The 16,263-nt window shown below is 49.0% G+C and overlaps 1 protein-coding gene and 1 long non-coding RNA gene across 5 annotated transcripts in view; both read left to right on the top strand.

Moving 5' to 3' along the window:
- The window catches only part of SPAG9 (sperm associated antigen 9), a 137,778-nt gene extending 132,253 nt beyond the window's left edge, over nt 1-5,525 (top strand). For all 4 annotated transcript variants that reach the window (XM_081805223.1, XM_081805221.1, XM_081805225.1 and 1 more), the window contains one exon: nt 1,918-5,525. In XM_081805223.1, the coding sequence (XP_081661349.1) occupies nt 1,918-2,033 (116 nt within the window). In that variant the 3' untranslated portion in view covers nt 2,034-5,525. The remainder of the gene's footprint in view (nt 1-1,917) is intronic.
- Nucleotides 5,526-8,783: 3,258 nt separating this feature from the next.
- On the top strand, nt 8,784-14,959 carry LOC115942959 (uncharacterized). Its single transcript, XR_004077545.2, has 3 exons — nt 8,784-13,194; nt 14,109-14,209; nt 14,727-14,959. It is a non-coding gene; the product is annotated as an uncharacterized LOC115942959 (long non-coding RNA).
- Nucleotides 14,960-16,263: the final 1,304 nt, after the last annotated feature.

Genomic DNA, 16,263 nt, shown 5'->3' with positions numbered 1-16,263 from the left:
GACATTGCTGCTATAAACATTGGAGTGCAGGTGCCCCTTCGGATCGCTACATTTGTATCTTTGGGGTAAATACCCAGTAGTGCAATTGCTGGATCGTAGGATAGCTCTATTTTCAACTTTTTTAGGAACTTCCATACTGTTTTCCAGAGTGGCTGCACCAGCTTGCATTCCCACCAACAGTGTAGGAGGGTTCCCCTTTCTCCACATCCTCGCCAACATCTGTCGTTTCCCGACTTGTTAATTTTAGCCATTCTGACTGGTGTGAGGTGGTATCTCATTGTGGTTTTCATTTGGATTTCCCTGATGCCGAGTGATGTTGAGCACTTTTTCATGTGTCTGTTGAAAAGTGCCAACTTTTAAGGTTTTTTCTCTGTCACTGTTTCTAGTTGATACTACCACTGTTTTCTTTTGCCCATCTGAAATTCAGGTGAGACACACGGCAAAACTAGCAGATCAGCGGTGTATCTTTGCCCCTTGGGGGGTGTGGGTGTGTGTGTGTGTGTGTGTGTAGGATTCTGCTGAAGAATCTGTCCCACGATACCAGTTGTCACTGAGTTGTGTCACAATAACCCTGTTTCTGCAACAGCAAAACCAGGGATGCACCTTGTAGAGAGGAGTGTGGTTTGCTTGCACTGGGCCTTGGAGAGCGGTGTCTTTGATCAGGACCTCATTTATCCAGTTGACTCAGCTGTTTCTAGGAGAACCCATAGCCTGTCTGTGGCTTCGGCCTCATTTCTTCATCTCCACCATACACCATTAATTCATAATCTATCCTAAACTTGAAAGTCATGGGAAGAAATAACTCCGTATAGGGGGTCCTGGCTGGCTTAGTCAGTGGAGCATGCGACTTTTGATCCCAGGGTGGTGAGCTTGAGCACCACGTTGGGTGTAGAGATTACTTAAAAATAAAACCTTGGGGCGCCTAGGTGACTCAGATGGTTAAGTGTCTGCCTTCGGCTCGGGTCATGATCCCAGGGTCCTGGGATCAAACCCTGCATGGAGCTTCCTGCTCAGTGGGGAATCTGCTTCTTTCTCTCCCTCTGCTCCTCCCCCCAGCTCCTGCTATCTCTCTCTCTCTCTCAAATAAATAAAATAAAAAACCTTAAAAAAAAAAAAAAAGCTGTCATCCAATCCATCACCAATGTGCCCTAAAACACACAGATTCAGAAAACAGTTTCTAAAGAAGCTAAATATAATTCTAGTCTTCAGAAAATACAAATTCAGTAAATACGGAAAGCATAGGTTAACTTACCTCTCCCTCTACTGTTCCCCTTGCTTGTGCTCTCTCACTCTCTCTGTCAAATAAAATCTTAAAAAAATAAAATAAAGTCTTAAAAAAACAAACAAAAAACTCAGTATATTGAGTGAGAAATCTGCCATCTCCTAGTGCTGCAGGGAGATAGTTTCTGTTTCCACGTGCTTGTATTGGTTATCTCTGATTGGAGAGCTTTACTGTCACAACAAACATGAGTTGTTTGAGTTTAGCTAGTTTGTGGGTGCGTGGGCTCTATCTCCACGCTTCCACATTTATAGGCCTTTGTAGTCTCACTTCTCAGTTTGACATAAATGAGAAAAGACTCTGTCCGTTTGGATGAACACGGGGTCGGACAGCTCTGCCTTCTTAGCTTCTTGTTTCTGTTAACCTCAGGATGCAGACATAGTGGGATGAGTTTCTCATGTAGTACATACAGTGAGCTCACTTGTATAAATATAGTCTGAAAAATGAATTAACCTTTTCAGACGTTGGGCAAGTGAGGGTTCTGACTCATGGCATTTCTTGTACTGTGTTCTCTGAAATGGGCATCGGCCAAGCTCAGTGCATACTGTTGCAGACTAACCCTGAGCGTTACATCTGCTGTGTGTCAGCCTACGTATTCCACGCTCAGCCTGACTTGAGTTCCTGTTGTCATCCCCCAGGTGATGAAGGTGGAGAATCAGAACTTCTTGGAGAGGATCTTCCACTTGAACCTTCTGTCGCCAAAGCAGAAAGGAGTCACCTGATCGTGTGGCAAGTGATGTACGGCAGTGAGTGAGCACATCGGAAACAGGCGGAGACAGGGAAGCTGTCTCTTCTGCATGGTTTAGTTTCCCTTTGCCCCTTGATTTAATGCTCTCTTTGTGAAAGAAGTTTCACCACATACTGTGTGAGCATTTTTTTTCCTGTTAACTCTATATTACAGAACCTGTCCTGCCATAACAAGACAGGAACGAGCTGTGTTACTGCACCAGTGTTCTAGGCAATTTCAGTATGTTATGAACAAATCAAAGAATGTTTCCTCTCTGCAAACCGGTGAATTATAGAAAGCAATCCAGATGTGGTTCACTCTGCCACAGTTCATGTCACTCACTTTGTTTGATACGGTCACTTTTTAGCTGTCGCTAATAATGGAATTAATGGGAACACTTGATAAGTGAAATTGTACCATTAAGTACAATAATGAAGTTTTCCCCAATGTATTATAAAATTGACACAAGCTAGGATTAGGTGGATTATCAGGATTTCTCTAAATGTCCCAGGGGGCTAAAAGCTAACTGTAAATTACTTTAACTTTCACTTTCAAATCTGACAAATCTTGTTTATATGGTATATAAAACCTTGTTTTCATCAGATTTGGGGGGTTTTATATTAAAGAAATTAAGACTACACTGTTTAAATAAAAGTTTCCTGTTTCTGACTTATTAGAGCTCTAAAGTTTATGAGGCCTGCTCTCTGAATATTCTGATGATTATTTTTTGAGACTAGTCTCACTCATTTTCAAACTGACGTGTCTGAAACGTTTATTATTTATAAGGCTCAGAAGATCGCTTCAATAATGGGAATAATGGGAGGATTTTTTTTTTTTTTAAGGAAATTGTGTTCTGGGTTCCTGTATCAGTGAATGGTGGTGATTGGTTGAGGTTTTTTTTCCACGTAAAAAATTCACCTATTTACCAATTGTTCTTGGACTGCTCTTACCAGTGAATAAGAGCAAAGCTGCAGTGGAGATAGAGTGGCCTATGAACTGAATAAGGGATTTGGTGAGAAACAGTATTTTCTCTTGTTCTGTGTAAAACTACAGAACAGCTAGCACTTGATATTTCGTATGTAAATGCCACCTTTAAGCTTTTGTGCTCTTTTGAGATTAAAATGCCATCTTCCAAGAGGAAAACTGTAAAGGGGAAGAAGACAAAGCCGAGATACCATAAAGTAAAAGCTGACATGTTCATCTTCTTGCATGTACCCCCCATTTAAAAAACCAAGTCTGGGTTTAACTGATTTTCTTGTTTCATAAGTTTTCAGAAACCGTTATGCTGCAGTTTTCCCCTCTCCAGCTTCTTGAAAATGTGTGATTTACCGTTTCCTTAAGCAATACTAAATACAAATTTTAAGTGTTATTTTCAAAATCTAAGCCTGTTGAATAAAGGCCTCCCCGTTATCAGAAGGACTCCCTGAAGGAAAAGTAAGCAAGCACAGACCTCAGACTGTATTAAGTGTTCTTAAGTGCCAGGGATTTGTTCTTTCTGAATGTCATGCAGACATAGTTGTAAAAAGTATGCCATTGTCCTTCAAGCGTCTACAGGATTAAGCTAGATTATAAATACGTGGGATTTAATGAGCTGGAGGATCCGTTGGCCACATGTGTCTATAAGCACATCGTGTACACAGTAAAGTTGTGGTCACTCTAGATGGCCAGAAGGAAAAACTCCTTTGGTAAAAGCTGTACTAAAAGGATAATTTTTTTGCTTGAGGTATTCAGTCACTTTTCTTCAAGGCATCAAAACTTAAGCCACTTATCCATAGCTTGGAAGCTATGTTTTTAATTTAAATCTGAGCCATTTTTGGCAATACCTAAAAAAAAAACCACCCACATTGTTAAACATTTTTGGGGAATGTTGTATAAATTCACAAAAAGGAGACACCAAAGTGTTTGGGAATATTAGTCCCAAGAAGTAAGCATCCCAGAGTCAGACTCCATTTGCTGTTCAGTCTTTTACGTGTTTGTATGACCAAATGTAATTTGGGAAATCAGGAGTTAAAGGTGAAAAATACAAACATGTTACAGTGGTTCTGATTGCTCTTTTTAAACTTACTGGCTTTAACGTAAGGAATATCGGGGTGTAGCTATTTTATCTAAAGCTGTCAGATTATCTGTAGCCCTGTTAATTAACTTCAGGGACTAGAGAGAGTACAGAAATGCCTGTACGAGTTGTTTTAAGGGCTTGTCCTTATATTTGTAATTTCATTTCAATATTTTCCACAGATTGCTTTACTTCCCCCCTTTCCCCAATAATAGGTTTATATTCTTGTAATGTTCACTTTGGTCGAGGTGGTAACGTTCACTTCGGTAACCAAAATGTAAGTTTCTTGCAAGCAGCAAAGTGGTTGGTGTAAACTGCCTGTAGCTAGCAACTCAAGGATAGAGAAGAGTCTCGAATACCTTGGGTTGGTCTCTCCATGTAAAAAAATTATAGATTGCCCCTGGTTGGAAGAAATAAGGGATACCCGAGAATGTTCTTGTTTTGTTATGCTTGGGTTATGTATGAGGTTGAACCATGTGAAACTGCTGATGCTCGACCATTGCCAGTCTACAAAAATGTCAGTATCCTGTACACCAACCTCACACTTACTATGAAATGCAGGTTGAAATCCCCGTGAAGCAAAGGGAGAATATTCTTGAAGAACACCGTTTTGAGAGTGTTTTTCTCCAACCTGTGTGGATCTGAATTTTTTAAATAGGAACGAATATCTTAATAGATGCAGCTTGTTGAGAGTGTAAAAAGATTTTGAGCACAAAGTATGCGGCACAGAACTTTTCAAATTAAGTGTGTTTGCATAGAAAAGATTAAAATACATTCTCTCAGTTGCTATATTGTTCATTTCTTGTAAAGGTCTAACTGCATTTGAGAATAGACCCTTTAACATAGGCTGCCTTAGTAACAAAACAAAGCAAAACAGTTGTCTCATAATATTAACTGTCCTAAAGAATGTGCGTCTTTCTTGCAAATGCTGTGGAACTGAATATTTATTTCCTTGTGAGTATTATGATCGTTACCAAAGGACTCAAGCAGATTTAGGGCTCTTCTTAATTGATCATGTTGAGAAAGGGACTCATTTGGCCCCAGTTTATAACATGGGAAGAGTAGAGAAGAGAGAATTAAATGTGGAAATCATAAATGCTTTTCTAACAGGGTTATGCTATTTTGTCACACTAAACGTCTTTTTCTTTCTCTTAAAAAATTAAGTTTTTATTATTAATTTTGTCATACATTTCTCAATATATTTGAATATATTTTAACCATTTTATGTTCTGAATTTGTTTTTTGTCCTAGACATTTTATCCAGACTTTTACTGGCCTCTATAATCTGAAAAATGGGTTCTAGAGTGTCCCACTTGTTGTCTCTTAGAGGCTGAGGCTTCATTTCTATGAGCAAAAAGCTCATTTAGCAATGTAGTTATTTCAGTATTTATTTCTATTATGGAACCCCTGGGGTTCAGAATGTAACTTTGTACATGAAATATATATAAATATGTATATGAAACATGTATGAGGTCCAGTGTATTTTGTTTTGGTTTTGCCTTTTCTAGGGGTCTGAACTTGGTTTTTATTCAGCAGTCTAATCTTCCCCCATCAAACATGGCAGGCATTTCTGAGGGCAAGGAGGGTCACCATTTTTGCACTGGTTGAAGGTATGCAGTGGGGAATACATGAAGAACATGTCTGCTTGGCTCACATGTTCAAATGAGATATGAGTAACAGACAATAGGGCTTTCTAGAAATGTGGGCGTGCTGAGTAACAACCCACACATGATACAAGGCATACCAGTTGCCAGGTTGACTCAGTAATGAGAGGCAGGCTGTAATGTAGATGTTAATAATACAGTGTGCTTATTTGTGACCCATTTGCTTGGGAGAGACTCTGGAAGGATGATTATAAAACTAATCATGTGGTAGCACAATGTGAATCCATATTCAGTGCAGTGGTATTTAGTCCAATCCAGTATATTTTGTTTACAGGAAACATGGGGCTCTGACATGACAGTAAAAGTAGCCCTGATCAGCATATTAATAGGATAGTTCACTTGATGAAGGCACAGCCATCCATCCAGTTGAGGTTGGATGCTCTAGAGTATAATTAATTGCCTGGCTCATTCCTGCTTTACAGGACCTTACCTAACTGCCCTGTGGTCCTCTGGGGCCTGCCGAGTCAGTGTTTTGGAGACTGATGAATTCTTTTCAGCCTCATTCAGTCATTTTACTGATCCCGCCAGTCTCAGGTGAGAAGCCAGAGGAGCAGCCCAGGAAAGGACAGGTTCACTTTAGTCTTGTTGAGGGAACGGGACTGGAGCACCGTCCTCAGCTCAGGGACCGTGGCCTGCGATCCCACCCAGTTTCCCAGTGGGGAAACTGTCTTTCAAGCCCTAGTGGAGCGATGGCTGCTCCAGCCCCTGGGCCTCTCCCAGTCTGCGCAGGCAGAAGAGCCCCGGCAACCACAAAGGACATGGGCTGAATTCTCTGCAGTGGCAAGTTTGTTAGGAAAGATTTTGTAGTTAGGGGACTTCTCAGAATGTTTTAAATACTAAGTAATAATACAGTTCGGTTTTAGAGATTTTATTTATTTATTTGGGAGGGGGTGGGGGGTGGCAGAGCGGAGGGGGAGGGACAAGCAGACTCCACACTGAGCACAGAGTCCGAACGGGGGCTGGATCCCACGACCCTGAGATCATGACCTGAACTGAAATCGACACCCAACCAACTGAGCCACCCAGGTGTCCCAGTACAGTTCAGTTTTAAACTCATTTCCTTGAGACACCTAGTGGTATATAGTTGGAAAGAAGGCTCTAGACCTGTACAGGCTCTGCCCCCTGTAGCAACCCTAGCAAGTCATTGAGCACCCCAGAAGCACCCATAAAGACCTAAAACTCCACCCCAGATCTACTGATTCGGACTCTTGTGGGCCTGGGCCCAGGCATCTGTGAAGTGTCATAGGTAAGTGTGATGTGTGGCTTAGGCTGAGGAATACTGCTTTAACATCTTTGGACCTTAGGTCTGTCATATTTTAAAGGGGGGTGGTTTATCCAGGCGATCTAAAAAGTCCTAGCTCCAGCCCTCTCTGGTTCTGTGAGCCTGGCGCTAACGCTTTAACTTGCCTTGATTCGTTGTCTGTATAAGCACCAACCAGACCTGCTTGCGCACCCGGGGTTGCCCCGGGCCCCTGCGAGGCCCAGATACCGGTGGGGGGAATTTAATGACTTAATGTATTTAACGAACTATAGAAATGATCCCTGAAAGTATAGTCTTATGACTTAATGTATTTAAAAGGAGCCAGATAGTTCAGCTTCTCGATTTTCTGTCCCAGCAGAAGATTGGCTCCCAGCCACAGACAAAAAGTAGTTAGGATTTGATCTGAGGCTCAAAGGAGAGAGAGGTGGAGCAACACGCCCCTGCTTGGGGGCGGGGGGCGGGGGGCGGTGGCAACTTCCTGTAGTAACTGCAGTTCTCCACCAGGCCAGAAGGGGGGGGTATGGCCAGATTTGCCCGCAAGCTAGTTGCAGAAATCACTTCCTCCTTCCTCTCTCCTCAGGGAGTGTCCTACTCTTGGAGTATTTGGAAAAACAGTTACCCAGGTGATTCTGATCCTTGGATTGGGAACAGCTGCTTGAGAGGAACTCACAAGCCCAGCTGGACTCACAAACATGTTTTTCAGGAGCAGAAAGCTTCATTCATTCTTAGCTGTTTGTTTGGTTTTTTTTTAAGATTTTATTTATTTGAGAGAGAGCCAGGGCAGAGAGAGGGGCAGAGAAAGGGGGAGACAAGCAGGCTCCCCGCCGAGCAGGGAGCCCGATGTAGGGCTCCATCCCAGGACCTCAGGATCATGACCTGAGCTGAAGGCAGATGCGTAACCAACTGCGCAACCCAGGCGTCCCTATTCTTAGCTGCTGCTTACCAGCACGTGGTGACCTGCCAGCAGGCTCAGCCCATGACTCTTTACTTTTTGATTCATGGATAATGGAAGCTTAGGGGTACTTTGAACTTACAGTAAAAGTGTAAAGGGAATATTTCATCTCCTGTGCACTTTGTAAGGCTATTTTTTCATAGAAAAAAAGCCATAGCCCATCAGATGTTACCATGACTAGCTTGCATTTGCATAACATCCGGTAGTTTTCTGAAAGTATTCGTGAATTCATCATTCTCAGGTGACCCAGAGGCCCGGCTGGCCCTAGGAGGGGCCTTTGCCCCTTGGTAAACAGGCCCAGCTGGGATGAGTAAAGGCTCAAGGCCTCCACTGGGGGTATAACCAGGCAACCCCACAACTAGAGGCTCCTGCAGGTGCGTTGGGAGAAGACCTAGATCACAAGTCAGGAGACGCGGGTTGGAATTCTGGGTCTACTGTTGCCTTATTTTGTGATCTTTCACTAGTCACTCACCTGCCTGTTCCTTTGCTCTAAAGAGAGAGGAACACCCCAAAGAGTTCTTGTGATGGCGAGGTGAAGTAATGCTTGTGATAGCAACCAGCGGGCCACCTGCCCCTGCTAGGCACCCGGCAACAGACTCTGGAGCTTCCTGGGGGCCAGGTGCGTGAGGGTGAGTAAGACGCCCTCGGGGAGATTTGGATGAGAGAGGGAAGTAGACACCGGGATGACGTTAGAAGCAGTAGTTGACAAATGCTGTTGGTGGTATGGTGTCTGCTTTGGCTATTTTGTAATGTGATAAAAACGAGAGAAATCTGTCTTCAATGCTTATGTATGCACAATAATTTTTTTTTTAGATTTTTAAAAAAGATTTATTTATTATTTTAGAGAGTGGGCGGTGGGGGGCATAGGCACAGAGGGAGAGAGAATCTTCAAGCAGACTCCTGGCTGAGCCCGGAGCCCGACATGAGGCTCGATCTCACGGCCCTGAAATCACGACCTGAGACGAAATCGAGAGTGGGGTGCTTAACCGACTGAGCCACCCAGGCACCCCTAATGCAGAATATTATTTCCAGTCTATTTATAAGTGTTCTAGACATTGTCCTAAAAGAAATAGGTGAGGAAGCAGAGGTATCTCGGGCCTATCAGACCTTTCAGGGAATACCTTTCTCTGTTGCTTCACCCTCCCCAATTTAAGGAAAAGGGAGCACTCCATGAAAATTCAACACAGGAGGAGGCTCATAGTCTCTCTTGCATCTAAGAGTTCATTTCATTCTTGTGCAGGCACACTGAGGGAGAGATTGAGGTATGAAAACAGCGGTAAGTTTGACATTTTTAGATGCCACCGAAACGTATTTATTCAGTATCTGTTGCTCATAATGCTTTATGGTAAGAATTAAATTCTAATCACTGCATATAAACAGGTTGGGAGCAGACGTGCAGAAGTAAATAAAATATTATCACATCAGATGCACAGCTGGGTGTGGAATGGTGGCAAGAAGGGCTAGAGGCTGTCTACGCGATTAGCATTACTGATTACTAAACGCTGAGCACTACTCTGCCCAGGCAAGAACCCAAACCTCCATCTGCTAAGATCTTTGCAGGACATCTCAAGTGCAGACACACTCAAAAAGAGTGGAGCAGTCTTTCAAAAACTTGAATCTCCTCATCAGGAGTGTGGTAACAATGCCTCACTCACAGCATTGTTGGAGATTAAATGAGATACTACGCAACAGTAAACACATTTGTATCCTTCCCCCACTGAGGCCTCGATTTCCTTTGCTGTCATCCTTCATCAAGCCTGCTTTCCCTTACCCTTGGCTAGCCCAGACGGGTCACCTCTCCCTGAGTGATTTGTCAGCTGCTGCCTTGGGCTGCAAGTTGGAAACAGGCCTTTTATTTTGTAGGCAGTCTCCCTTTCTGTCTCGGGGGCTTTACCTGGGGCTGTAAGTAAAGGCACTAGGAGCAAAGGTTTGCACATTTTTTCCACCAGAAAAGACTCCGGTATTGATCCTGAGCGATACCTCGAGCATTTGTCCAACTTCCTGGAGGAGCCTGGCCGGCCGGCGGTCAACAGAAACCAGGCACACGCCCGTAGGGAGCCTTGGCTGGGTTAGAGACCCAGTCTTGGGCTTTGCTCAACCCCGAGGGTTTATCAGACCATCCTGCCCCATATTACAGCCATGTTTCTGGGGCTCCAGGTGACAGCCCTTCTTCCAAAGACCCCTCTGGTGTGATACATTGTGAGCCCAAAGTCAGCCTCACAAAAACCAAGTCGCAATACAGAATTGTTCTAGCCCTCCTCTGCCGTTCGGTCCATTAGAAGTCCTCTCCTTACGGTGGGCCCTCAGTTCTCCTTACCCGTAAAAGCCGGGGCTGGGCTTGGATGAGCTCCAAGGCTTCTTCCAAGGTGACGTTCTCTAAGGGTGAGTCATCTGTGCATGTGTAGTTTGAGTTGTGTGGACTAGTAGCCTTCGTGCCCGATCAGATCCTTAATGGAGGGAACTCCTGTAGCCTCTACCACTGGGTACGAACCAGCTGCTTTGTTTGATGCACCGGGTTGTCCGAGGCATCAAGGCATTACTTCTATGAATGGGAGGAATATGAAGAAGACAGACATTGTTGAGTTCTCTGGGGCCCATACTTCCTTGAGTGTCCCATCTTTTCCTTCTTGAACCTGGGAAGACGTCTCCAAAAGTCTACTTTAGGATGACAGGTGAGCCTTCAGAGAGCTTCTCTGTGGGTCCCCCCTGGCGTCACCTGGGGAAGGAAGAGAAGGACCGAGGGGTGACAATTAGGGAGGATCCTTGGCTTCCCAATACTACCCCTGCCAGAGCAGGGGTGGGGGCACAGGAAATGAACTTGTTTGGAAAGCTGCCTTGAGAGAGAGAGGCTGGGCTCTGTTCCCGTTTGAACACAGGGTGGCATCACGTTGGTATTAGCCTTACTCGTGTTAGCACCCAAAGAGAGACTGCCAGCCCCTCATCCCTGTCCTTCACCTTCCCTGGGCTGTCCACCCCAGCAAGGCCGGCCGGACTAGACCAAGGAGCGTGCCTACTGGGGGGTCAGATTGGACAGATAAGGGAAACCACTTCACTTCCCTAACAAGCATGCTGAGGCCCAGAGTGGCCATTATTCCAACACCAGAGATCTGACTAGAACTCTTGACTCTTAGTTCAGTGCTCTTTCTACTAGGCCGCCTCTTGATTCTCCCAGCCCTGGGTTGCTCTCCTTTCATTCACCTTTTCTCAGCCTCCCCACCAAGGCAGCCTACAGCCCAGGGACCCCAAGGGAAGGCAAGTCGGCCAGAGCCTGGGACCCCTGCTGAGGTGAGCAGGGGCTGATAGAGGTGAGAGAGGAACGTTGGCCCAAGGGGTTGAAGGAGGGGGTTTTTGAAAGCGTCCACACACCCATGGCTGCTCTTTGAAGCTGCGGAGGAATCTCGGCTGCAGCCACTGAATCAGGCTAAAGGAAATGTCACAGAATCAGCTTGGTGAGCTGCTTCAATGGAAACTTCGTCCAAGGCCAATAATAAATGGGAGTTACGTAACTCAGCAGGTCACAGCACTAACTAAGCCCTTTATAGGCCATCAATCCACATTTATTTCCTGGATTTTATAACTGCTCCTGGAAAGGGGGAAAGGAGGGGTGAGGATTAGAGGAAGGGGGCTGCGTGGCTGGAGCCCGTCCCCAAGCCCACGCTACCGCTGCGGCTAGCCCTTGGCATCCACGCATGGGGCCGCCGACAGGCGCTTAGACCCCAGTCCCAGATGGTTCTGAGGAGCCACCAGCATTAGGGCTCATTTTCTCCCTGGCTCTCTGTTTTCTCTTCTGTCAAATGACAGGGTTGGATGAGAAGAGTTCTAGGACCCCTTTCCACCCCGTGATTCTAAACATCAGGAGCTAAAGGGGATTAGGGTCACCTAGGACCCCTTCCAACCACACCACCACCACCAGAGTTAGTTGCAAGAAGCTGCTGGATCCTCTTGGTGGGGAAGGGGGAGAGTGAGACGTTAAGCGAAATGGAGGCAGGCCCCAGGGAGGGAGGGGAGGCCAGCCTGGGGGTGCCGGGAGCCAGGTCCCTTGCCGCGGCCTCCTCCATGGCCTTCAGGTGCTCCAGACCCGAGTGCCCCCTTGCACGCGCGCGTGCACACAGGTCTGGAGGACAGGGGGGTCTCACGGCAGCATTTGCCACCCTCAAGCCTGGAGGGCCCGATGCCTGAGAGGGCTCAGGGTTGCTCCAGGGCCCCCTTCGCGTGGGTACGAAGGTCCCAAGCTGCAGCCACCGGGCCCCGTCCACAGCTTCTGTGCCTCCCTGGTCTGGGCTCAGGAGGACCGCTCCTATCCCCCACGCACCATTCGGCGCTCCTCCATCTGTGCCCGGCGTCCCGCGCGAAGCTGCCGCAGGGCGTGTGGCCGGGCCAAGCTGGTCACAGGAAGAAGGGCCTGGGAGCCACGCTGGGTGGGAGCGGGCGGGACGGCAGGGAAGTCGGGTGGGAGTGGGAAGAGCCAGGCAGATGGGGGCGTCTTGGGAGGAAACTTGGGTAAGCAGCAACCAGGCTGCCCGGCCCTTCTCCGAACTTTCATGATGGACTTACACCTTGGTCAGGAAGCCCGCCGGGCCCAGGTGCCCCCTGGCCAGCTTAGGAGCCTCCGCAGGAGAAGGCTGTCGGAGGTGGGAGGGCCGGCAGCCTGAGCACCCCTGGGAAGGAGCGAGTGTGGGGGGCCCGGGGGGCGGTGGGCAGTTCCCCAGCCCACCAGCAGCGGAGAAGCTAGAGAAGGAAAGGTCAAAGTCGGGTGTCGAGCCATCAGCAAGAGATTCCCACTAAAGACAAAAGTGTTGCCCCAGAGAAGAGACTCCCCGTGGCAGGAGGCTGCTTCTATCTGGAGACTGGGTCCAGACCCTTTTAATCGGACTCCGCCAGTCGGATGTCCTTGGGTCTGGTCTCCCTTCCTCGGCGCTTCCCCTCCCCCGCCGCGGCCGCTTCCTGTTCAGGAACAGCTGCGTGTCTGGGCTTGTCCCCAGGGTCAGCTGGGCTTCCCGACACGGACAGAAGCCCCATCCCAGCCTGACCCCTATGCTGAGGTGTGGAAGGTGGTGGTGCGCCCCCCTCCCGCCCCACATGAAACAGGTGCCTTAAGCTGAGGCCCGGCGAGGGGGAGCGTGGGTTGGAGCCCCTGGATCCCCGGTCCCAGCAAGTGAGCAAGGCCGGAAAGGGATGCACAGGGTCGGCTCTGTCGGCTGGCCCGACCCTTCCACCCTCCTCCAGCGCAATCCCATAAGCTAGTCTGCTTGAGTCAGGTAAGCCAGCAAGGCCGAGCCCCGGCCGGGGTGTATGGGCTCCCACCTGGGTCCCCCCAGCCCCGTCCCAGCGGAGAAGGCACTGCCTTATTTGGGAACAGACTTTGTAGAGAAGACACTTGACCCCACGGCCACTGAGGCTGAGGGAGAAGCAGTGCCCGCTGAAGTGAGGGGCAGCGAGGCCTTGCCAGCTCCTGGACTCGGCTCCACACCGCCCTCCACGGGCTTCTTGGCCAGACCTTGGCCATGGCCATGCCCCTGCCTCCGCACAGGGCTCCTCCGACAGAAATCCTCACCAACCCTCCCCCCGCCTGGGGTCTTCCTGCTAAGTCCGGGCACTGCTCCGAAGGAGCGTTTTGCCTCCAGTCCTCTCCCCATTTCTCTGCCCCCCACATGCCGGTAAAAGGGGTGGGTGGATGGATCCCAGGGAGACTAACGGAGACCAGGGCTTGAGAGGAGACACTGCGAGCGAGCGCCCGGGGTTCTAACACGGTTCCAACACGATTCATGTGCCGGGGGGCGGGCTCCTCCTTCCAGGGCCTGCTTTTTCTTTGTTCTTTGTGAGCACTGGACTGTTCTAGAAACTCTGCCTCAGTCAGGGTAGGGCAGAAACACCAAGATCATTTCAGAATATGCGCCCACCCCACCTCTGCCCACCAGCTGGGTGTCCCAGGCCAAGAAAAGGTCCTTTGCGAACAGAGCATGAGCTAGGCCCAGTCCTGGACCCTCGACAAACATCGCTTTCCTTAACCCTCAAGGCAGTTGTGAGGCAGCGGGCGGATGACGGATGACTCTTAGACCAGGGCTTCTCACCCCGGCTACTGCCAACAGGGCGGGCAGGAGAATTCTCCGTTGTGTGGTCTGGACCGTGCCCTGTAGGACATTTAGCAGCATCTGTGACCTCTACCCACTAGCACAGGGGCACCCCCAGCTGTGACAACCAGAAATGTCTTCTGGCGTTGCCGAATGTCTCGGGAGCAGAGCCGGCCCCCCTGGAGAGCGACTGTCTTACACGGTAGGTGTGTCCAGAGACTCCAGGACAGGCCCACGTCCGAATCTGGATGGTCTGCTTTTTCTGCTGTCTCCTCTTTGTGGGTCAAAGCCTCCTTTGAGAATCTCTTTCCAGGGGCGCCTGGGTGGCTCAGCCGGTTAGGCGTCCGCCTTCGGCTCCGGCCCTGATCTCAGGGTCCTGGGATCGAGCCCCGCATCAGGCTTCTGGCTCCCTGCCCAGCGGGGAGTCTGCTTCTCCCTCTCCCTCTGCTTGTGCTCTCTCTCAAATAAATAAAATCTTTAAAAAAATAAAACGAGGGCGCCTGGGTGGCTCAGTCGTTAAGTGTCTGCCTTCGGCTCAGGTCATGATCCCAGGGTCCTGGGATCGAGTCCCACATTGGGCTCTCTGCTCGGCAGGAAGCCTGCTTCTCCCTCTCCCACTCCCCCTGCTTGTGTTCCTGCTCTCGCTATCTCTCTCTGTCAAATAAATAAATAAAAATCTTTAAAAATAAATAAATAAATAAAATGAAATCTTTTTCCAGAGCAACACTCTCCCCTTCAATCTCAAGTGCATGCGCTCCAGGAGCTCGGTCTCGGAGCGGCTGTTAAGAACATCTGCCCAGGGCGCCTGGGTGGCTCAGTTGGTTAAGCGACTGCCTTCGGCTCGGGTCATGATCCTGGAGTCCCGGGATCGAGTCCCGCATCGGGCTCCCTGCTCGGCGGGGAGTCTGCTTCTCCCTCTGACCCTCCTCCCTCTCATGCTCTCTGTCTCTCATTCTCTCTGTCTCAAATAAATAAATAAAATCTTTAAAAAAAAAGAACATCTGCCCATAGGGAAGGCCCCCTGAGTCGGCCGGCCCTCCTCCCTCCGGGCCTCCAGCTGTGAAGGCCCCTGGGGCCCGGAGGTGGGGTGAGCGTGAGCTGGGAGAGGGACGTGAGGGTGGGGCGGTTGCAGGGGAGGCACCTGCCCGGTGGCCATGCATGGCTAGCTGCCCAGACGCAGGCAGGCCGCTGTGCCAGGCCAGCGCGTGCAGCCTCACTCACCACCTTGCAGATGGGTCACCCTGACTCACAGCCACTGGACGTGACCTGGAGTTGTCTCATTCCAGAAGGTGTCTGCTATGGCCGAGTGACCTCGACACTTACCCAGGTAGACCTGCCCTTGAAGGCCCTCGGATGGGACCAATACACTCAGGAGGAGGCCTTTGGGTCTGCGTTCTGAAATATGATGTTGGAGGCCGTGGTGGAGAAGCTTCTAGACTCCAGGAACTTCCACTCCCCCTGCTCTGTAGCATGTTATAAAGACACCTGGAACACAAGGCCAAGTGGTAGCTCTCGTTCCAGCTCTCTGGCCTTGGTTTCCTGAACGGAGCGGTGGACTGAAGAGGGCCTGTAATATTTGACATGCATTGAGCATGTCCTATGTGACAGGGTCTTTATGTCCCTCCTATCATAGAATTCATTTCATGCTCTATGAAGTAGGCACTGTGATTACTACCCTCATTTTACAGCTGAGGAAGCTGAGCTCAGAGAAGGTAAGTAACTTGTGCAAGGTCGCACAGCCTATACGTGGAGCGGGCTGGGCACATGCCCAGCTCTGACCCAGCAGCACGGCCGAGAGCCGCAGTAGCATAAGTGAGTGGCAGTGAGTATCAAGGTTGGAAGAATGACTGCAGAGTGAGGAGGGGCAGGACCAGGCACCCAGCCCAGTGTGGGCAGGAGTGGAAGATGACTCGCAGGTTTGGAGCCCCAGGGACTGGGAGGTGGTGGTGCTATTAATAGACACAGGGAAGTCAGGAGGAGGGGCAGGTTTAGGGCTAGATGATAGCGCGTTCTTAGACACGTTGAAGCCGATTTGCTAACAGTGGGACATTTAGGGCGAGATCCAGTACGATTAGGAAAACTGAGCGCATACAAAAATCCCTCCAAACGCCAGCAACCCCCTTACCAAAATTGAACAGCCAGAGTCCCCGGCCCCCGGCTGAGGCTGCCAAGCCGAGGTCCGCGGTAGCCTTGCCCGAGGCCCAAGTTCAAGTCCCACACTGACCACTGGGGGTCACCCCTGGCACACAGAGCACA

Source organism: Leptonychotes weddellii, chromosome 15 (assembly GCF_054177405.1).
Source record: "Leptonychotes weddellii isolate Sample4059 chromosome 15, ASM5417740v2, whole genome shotgun sequence".
NCBI classification, from domain to species: Eukaryota; Metazoa; Chordata; class Mammalia; order Carnivora; family Phocidae; genus Leptonychotes; species Leptonychotes weddellii.
The sequence above is the reverse complement of the archived record's forward strand: the minus strand, read 5'-3'. Positions and strand labels throughout refer to the sequence as shown.